This window comes from Galendromus occidentalis, unplaced genomic scaffold, assembly GCF_000255335.2.
Source record: "Galendromus occidentalis unplaced genomic scaffold, Mocc_1.1 scf7180000077073, whole genome shotgun sequence".
Taxonomy (NCBI): Eukaryota; Metazoa; Arthropoda; class Arachnida; order Mesostigmata; family Phytoseiidae; genus Galendromus; species Galendromus occidentalis.
In genome coordinates, this window is record NW_003805061.1 from 694,882 (window position 1) to 702,164 (window position 7,283).

The following is a 7,283-nucleotide window of genomic DNA, read 5'->3' on the forward strand; positions in this document are numbered from 1 at the left end:
CTAACAAAGTACGTATTGCTGGAGGCGGTTAAAACAACAAACGCGGCGGCGGTAATTGATTTTCTGACTCGGATATTTAGAACATATGGGACGCCCATGTGGTTGGTGTCGGATCGTGGGACGGCATTCACGGCGAAATCAACAGAGGAGTTTCTGAGCGGGATGGGAGTTCGGCATATTTTGATTTCGACTCAGAGACCACAATCGAATGGTCAGGTGGAGCGGTTGAATAAGGAAGTAGCGAGGCTACTGAGAACATCAAGCGAGAGTTCGGATAAGTCAGATTGGGCGAAACCTTTTCAGTTGGCACAGATGCATATGAATAGGGCGCCAGCGAGGGGGACAGGGAAGTCACCTTTCGAGGCATTGCATGGTTATCTGCCGAGGCTAGATAATTTTTCGGGGTCGGTTTTACAAGAACAAGAGACGGTGTGGACGCCGGCGGAAGAAATTCAGAAAGAGATTCGAGAGACGATCATCAAAAATCAAGCGAAATACGCGGAGGACTACGATAAGAAAAGGAAACCACATTGGCGGCGGTATGAGATCGGGGATATCGTATTAGTAAGGCGGTTGCCGGTACAGACGGGGTCACCAACAAAGTCGCAACCAAAGTATCGGGGACCGATGGTAATTACGGAGATTCTACCGAAGATATCGGCTCGCTCAAATGGGGGTCGAAAAGCAATATCTGTGTACGGCGCACTGTTCTCAGTTAAAATGGTACAGAGTGTACGGGGATGAAAGTGACGAGGAGACTCTGCCTGGCGATGATAATTCCGTTAGCATTCCAGAAAATATTCAACGTTCGGAGGCATCGGAGTCGGAGAAGAACAGCGAGCTAAGTGAACAAGAGGACATTCGAGTCGACGAGTTGTCACAACATTTCGAGGGTCTGAACATGTCGATCCAAGAAGAGGAGACGGAACCGAAGATCAGAAAAACAAAACTGACGGTTACAGAGGAATCAAGTGACGACTCTAGAAAAGACGGCGCGCCGGAATCGAAGAGCGAACGGGCTCGAAATCACCAGAAAGTTGAGGCTACACCGTTAACGGGGAGAGAAGCTCAAGAACGACGAATAGGGGGTGAAGCAAGAGTTCGGCCGAAGCGAACAGTACATTTCCGAGGCAAATATACGAAGTAGATGGTTAGGCGGGAAAAGCAGGTGGGAAAGTAGGAATAGATGATGAACCAGAGAAAATATACAGGCGGTAATAGGTGGGTAGATAGTGTAGAAGAAATGTTCAAGTTGAGGACAACTAGGAGGTAGCGATGGCAGAGCGAGCGGGCGATGCACGCTGAGACTGACGGAAAGAAGACACCCCCAACGGAAAAGAATTCGGAACGCTCGAATCGAACAGAGCAGCAGTCAGTTCGACGTGTGGTGTACAACGAGCAGGTCGTCATGAGCGTGTGTGCGGATTGCTTGGACAACAGGCACGTGACCCGTTCGCCGGCGTGCAGTGCAAGGAGACGGCCGTGTAGGGGCTGTGGTGCGGTCGGACACTTCGAGAGGAACTGTCCCGCGCGCATCTGCTTCCGATGCGGCGGAGCGGGGCATGTGCGGGCGGTGCGGTGTGCCCAGGTCCGAGGGACATGCCCCCGGAGACGGAGGAAGAGCCGGCCGTCAGAGGAGTTCAGCCGGAGTCCAGCGGAGTTCAGCTGGTAGAAGACGGTCGTGCGGAGCCGGGAGCCAGCGGAGTTCAGCCGGTGGAGGACGTTCATGCGGAGTCGGAAAGCAGAGCGGTGCAGCTGGCGGAAAACGTTCTGGCGGAGTGCAGTGAGGAAGATGACGACGAGGACCCTTTCTTCTGGGGGAGCCGCCCCTTTGACGAACCGGAGGAAGAACGGCCGGTCGAGGAGCCGGTGGTGGAGGTCCGGCCGCGTGAGGGCGAGACGCCGGCTATGACGGCGCGGCGGGTTTGGAGCCAGCGGGTGGCGTCGACGGAGGAATCGTCGACGGAGGCGAGGCCGGGGTGTCCACAACGCCCGACGGAATGGACGGAGGAGGACGCGCGCAACTTTCGGATGATGGCCCACTACAAGTGCGCCATATGTTTGTTGGTGCCGGAAGACCCGCAGACGACGAAGTGCGGGCACTTGTTCTGCTTCCTGTGTCTCGCGAAGGCGTTGAGGCTAAACCCGGTGTGCCCGACGTGCAGGACGGAGTTGAGAGGTGAAGGCGCAGTGAAGAACCTATATCTGTCCGGTAGCCGGTAGAGGTGAAATCGCTGTCAGGAGCCAGTGTAGGTAGCGTGACCGAATGTCGGGGTCACATAGAGATGTAGACGGACGTTTGACGTTAGAGGTGTTAGATCAGCGGTTCCCGACCTGGGCGCCGCGGCTCCTAGGGGAGCCGCGGGACTTTTCTGGGGGAGCCGCCGAACCTGGTAGCCGCGGCTCCCCTAGGAGCCGCGAGGCTTTTCTGGGGGAGCCGCGGACGAATTTCTGGTGTAGGTCCGGGCCGTCAGGGTTTGTCAATTCCAAGGGAAGGTTCGTGAAACGGATCGACGGTTGTGTTCCCGCCATTCGGTTCAACTCTATCGAGGAGTGAACGAAGCTAAAATAAAATCTCACTCGCTTTCACACCACCGCACGGAGCACCTTTTGTTTCCTTGTGTCTTCCCCGCAGAGAACACTTCATCCACCACTAAGCTTTTTCCCGTGAGCTTCGAGAAGCTCAACTCTTCTCTTCCGTCGAGAGAGATTGGACTCATTTGTTAGAGAGCTCTGGTATGCCCGCGAGGCTACCTTTTCCAGCCAGGAGCTGCTTGTCTCCGGAGATTCCCATTCGGTCTTTTTAACGGGGAATTGACGGGAGGGAGGCGGAATATTTGTGAACAATATATGTACATGCAAGTTATGAGTGCCGGAATTGAGCTGCGAATGGTCCTTTTAGGGGAAAAAGAAGGGAGAGTAGGTAGGAGCCGCGGGAGCCGCGGGAGCCGCGTGGGCACTGGGATCCTGGGAGCCGCGGGGGAATTCTGGGTTCGCTCGGGAGCCGCGGAGCCAAAAAGGTTGGGAACCGCTGTGTTAGATGGACGTGTGAGGTGTCGGACGGACGTTAGAGGTGTAGGATGTAACAGAGTGTCAGAGAGGTCGGTCGCACAGCGACTATAGGTCGGCTGTGGCGGCCTGTGTGTGTGCTCAATAAACTAGAGGTGGCTATCGCTGGTTCGTTAATACCGAGGTCTTCATTCGCCGTATCCCATGAAGATAGTAGCCCCGACACGCCTGATCTCGTCTCTCTCGATCCCTGCGGTGTATACCAGTTCTGACTCGACCTCCCACTCACGTCCCGATAACTCTCGATCGTTCTCGCGAGCGCCGACACCGACTCGTGGACCGTCGCATGAGCGGATGACAATGCACATTTGTACTCCGGTAATAATCCCTTCAGAATCTGCCGCTTGATCGCCGGGAAACCCCATTTCAACTTCTTCGCAACCAATGGCGTCCTGAGGATTCTTCTTTGGGGGGGGGCTAGATCGGGTTTTCGCATGGGGCTGATTTCCAACATGGCGACCCGCTCCTATATCTTAGCATTACGAACTCTCAATCTGGAAGGGGGCTATAGCCCCCTAGCCCCCTCTCTGCGGACGCGCCTGTTCGCAACCGTCTCTACCCTCAGCGCAAACATCAGCACATCTTCTCCTCTATTCTGCTTAGAACTCAACACCAACTCTGCCAATTCCCCTTCGCACTCCGCCGGGATGAACTCTCTACGAAATGCCTCTTCCCACAGCTCAAACGTCGAGTAGTCTTTGCCATAAGATCGATTCCACAGACCAGCCGCCCCAACCAACTTCGTACACAGCACGCTTCTCGTACCAGCCTCTGACCACCAACCGTTACTCCGCGCGAACCCGAACTCATCCAGCCTCAGCTCCGTATCCCTCGGGTACCTTCCGCTGCACGTGCGCAGAGTCAACGCAGTGTTCTCGATCCACCTTCTTTCCTCCTTCTTGGGCGTCTCCTCCTTCTCGTCGATCTTGATCTTCATAGCTCCGACAACCTCCACCAGATCCTTCACGGTACTGGTCAACTTCGCAAAGAATTCTTCCGACATCTTCCTCTCGTTGCCGGATTTTTCTGATCTTCGTCACACAACTGTCTCTCCGAAATATCAACTGCGCGTATCCCACCGCTGCAATGTGAGAAGCTCTCCTGCTCTCTCTCTAGGCTACTGACCACAGAGTAGTCGGAGGACTATGTGACGACAACCACGGCTCTCTTATTCAGCGGGCTCCCTGGCACGATGTGTCATCGACAGCTGCTAGTCCCTGAATGATGCCTCTCTGTTTCGATTCTCCGTCGTCTGCTATTTAAGCGCCCTCTACACTCAAGAGACGACCCTACTCTCTCTCGAATCATAACGCGCGAACACACACATTGTTACAGATTGTATCGAATATCAACTTGTTGAGATCTTGTTTCGAAGGCAGCGGAACTTTCAGAGCCCTCTCTAACGCAAAATCATAATTTGGATACACCAAGTATTGTAGTAGAGAGAAAGCTAAAGTTCTTCGTTTCGCAATCTCATCCACCACAGGGACGTAAAGGGTTGTGGAGAGATCGCTTCCCACATGTTGTAAGTTGTTCGAAAGCACGGAGAGTATTCGATCAGCGTGAAAAAGTGTGGCCTGAGATGAGCACAGACATATCATCGCGGCTTTGACTGGTGATAATATATTCAGAATAGCCTGGAGACAATCAATTTCTCTCCTGGTGAAAGGAGCTCTATCGTGCTCCACCAGGACCGCATTCAATGCTGGCATAATGAGGAGGCTTCTTTCCAACATTGTAATCGTTGAGTACCATCGGATCTTCGTATCGAGTACGACCCCCAGCTCCTTGCCGTTGTAGTAAGGGAGGGCGGTGAAGGTTTTCAGAAGATCCCGTTTAGGTCCGCTCCGTTTTATCTCTTCGAGAGACCTTCTCAAATTCGAAAGAGTTTCCCTGATTGAGAAGCGATAAGAAGTCTCTCCGTCGTCCTCGTCGTCTTGGCTATCTTCCTCGTCTTCAATCTCCTCGCCTTCGGAATCGTCGGAGTCCGCATCTTCGCTCTCAGAATCTGCGCCTCCAGTGCTTTCCTCCTCGTTTGGAATTTCCTCCATTTTCCGGTATTGTAGCGGTATTCTCCGGTATTAATACCGGTATGATACCGAAATTGCGGGCTCTGGACACGGACTCGGTCTGGGCTCGTTCGTACCATGCAAGAGCGTCGTCCGTCATGGACAGCGGTACTCGCCTCAGCTTGATCGTTTCATCATCGCCGTTGTAGTCTGCGGTGCAGTTGAAGGATCTTACCCATTCCTCTGCGTCTTGGGTAGGCTTATCGCTGAAGTTTTTGTAGTCGGCCTTCTGCACGTGTTGCCGGGGCACCTCGTGTGGTGTTCGCTCTGCTAGCTGCATCTGGACTTTCAGGAGCATGGCCAGGACTTCCGCATCGGAAATCCTGACCCGCTCGCTGCTTGCTGGAACTTGGATCTGCTGACCTTGGGGTTTTCTGGGTCGGGTTTCCTCCGGCGCGTGCTGCTGGATCGGTGTAGACCCTTGTGCTGGAACGGCCACTCTCTGGGCGCCGGATGGCCGGTATCGTGCTAGATCCGGATACTTCTTCTTAACGTCCTGCTACTTGTTCAATGCTGTCCTTGTATATCCGCCGGAGCTGGGTTGCGAGGTGCTGGGGACTTGGGTAGGCTTCGATGCTAGGTCTACCTCAAGTGTCGAAGCGAGGAGTCTCTTTACGGCGACATCCTCTTGCAGGAGCTGCTTTTCCACGAGTTCCTGGAAACTGTCTGCCGGATCAGATGATTGATCGGATGCTGGAGCTGACGAGGGTAGTGCCAAAGTCACTGAAATAATTCCGCGGTCAATTTTTTAGGGGACCATGGGTGAGGGCCCGATATCCCGAAACCGGTTCCGGAACTTGCTAAATGAGAGCCGGAAAATAGAGTCGTCAACTCTCGGATTCGGTATCCTTCGAAATTCATTCAGATAATATGTCGGGGTGGCGCCGGGGGCAGCGCGGTGCTGTCTCAAGCCGGCGAGCTGGGATCGAATCCTCCCCGCAGCGGGCCGTTTCTATTTTTTCCCTATGTACTTTCCGCAGTAGTGATCTTGCGCGGTATGAGGGAAGTAGGAACTGGGGATGTACCGAGTTCCGAGCGCCTGGAACGTGGTGCACATGCATGGGCCAATGAGACGAGTCGAAGTTCTCGCGCAGTAGTGCGCGACGAGGTTGCCGCGAATCGTGTCCAACGGCCAATAGGCATGCGTTCGATAGGAGATTTTCAAATTTCAAATAACCGGTAGAAAGTTCCGACAGGAGACTTGCAAATAATCGGTAGGAAGTCCCTTGATGTAGGGCTGGGTACTCGTCGTTTCGAAATTATTCCCGAATTTTTCCGGGGGAATCGGGAGGAAATCGGGATAACTCCGAAAGACGAAAGACGAATCTGCGACCTGACGCAATTCGCCTCATGATTCGAGGGCGTCATGGACTCCGTTCGGAATGTGGTGACGTCTGTGGTATCGCATTTCTGCGAAAAATACGGAATTTCCCGTCAAAAATTCTTCGAAACTTCGGACAGCGGAGAAGTCCTCTCGAGAAGATTTCAAGTTGAGTACGCGGATAATTTGCTTGCTGAACGAACACGCCGAGGTAGACTCCGACACAAGAGAGCCCCAAGAGGGGGACTGCGTCGTGGATGATGAAGAGTTCAACTCCGGAAGCGAGATCTCCACATCTACAGAGCGTGGAAAATCCACCCTCGGTGAGTCAGAGGCGCGAGTCATAACCTTGACGGGAAGAACACAAATTTCCTTGGACCAGGCGAGGAAGGCCGTGTCCTTCTATAGGTCGACCGTCAAGGGTACACGCAGTTTGACTTGTATGCAAAATAGGTTCCGATTCATCCGGAACTCTATGGATCTACAAAAAGTTCTCTCCGTAGAAAATGGCAAAAATCCTAGATTAGATCGGGAGCATCTCAAGAGAGTTTTTCGGGCACGTCTGCGAGATCAAGTTTACGAGCGCATGGAGTCGGGAATCACACTGCACGATTGTGATGTCCAAAATATGGCCAGAGAGCTTGCGCAAAAGCTCAACCTCGAAAGATTCCAAGCTTCTCTCCGATGGGTAAAGCGGTTTCGAAAAGCTAATCGCATCGTCTCGAGGAAGATCACGAAATTTGTCTCCGTGCGTTCACGGCGAGATAGCGAGGCAACGATGCTGAAAGCTAACGAGTTCGTCGCGAGAATCCGTAATCTCATTT

General features: G+C 53.4%; 1 protein-coding gene across 1 annotated transcript; it reads left to right on the plus strand.

Annotated features, from left to right (window-relative positions):
- Positions 1-1,599: 1,599 nt before the first annotated feature.
- Positions 1,600-2,223, plus strand: LOC108863837 (uncharacterized). The gene has a single exon (XM_018638462.1). It carries the CDS (start codon positions 1,600-1,602, stop codon positions 2,221-2,223), a length of 624 nt encoding a protein of 207 aa, XP_018493978.1.
- The last annotated feature ends 5,060 nt before the right edge of the window (positions 2,224-7,283 follow it).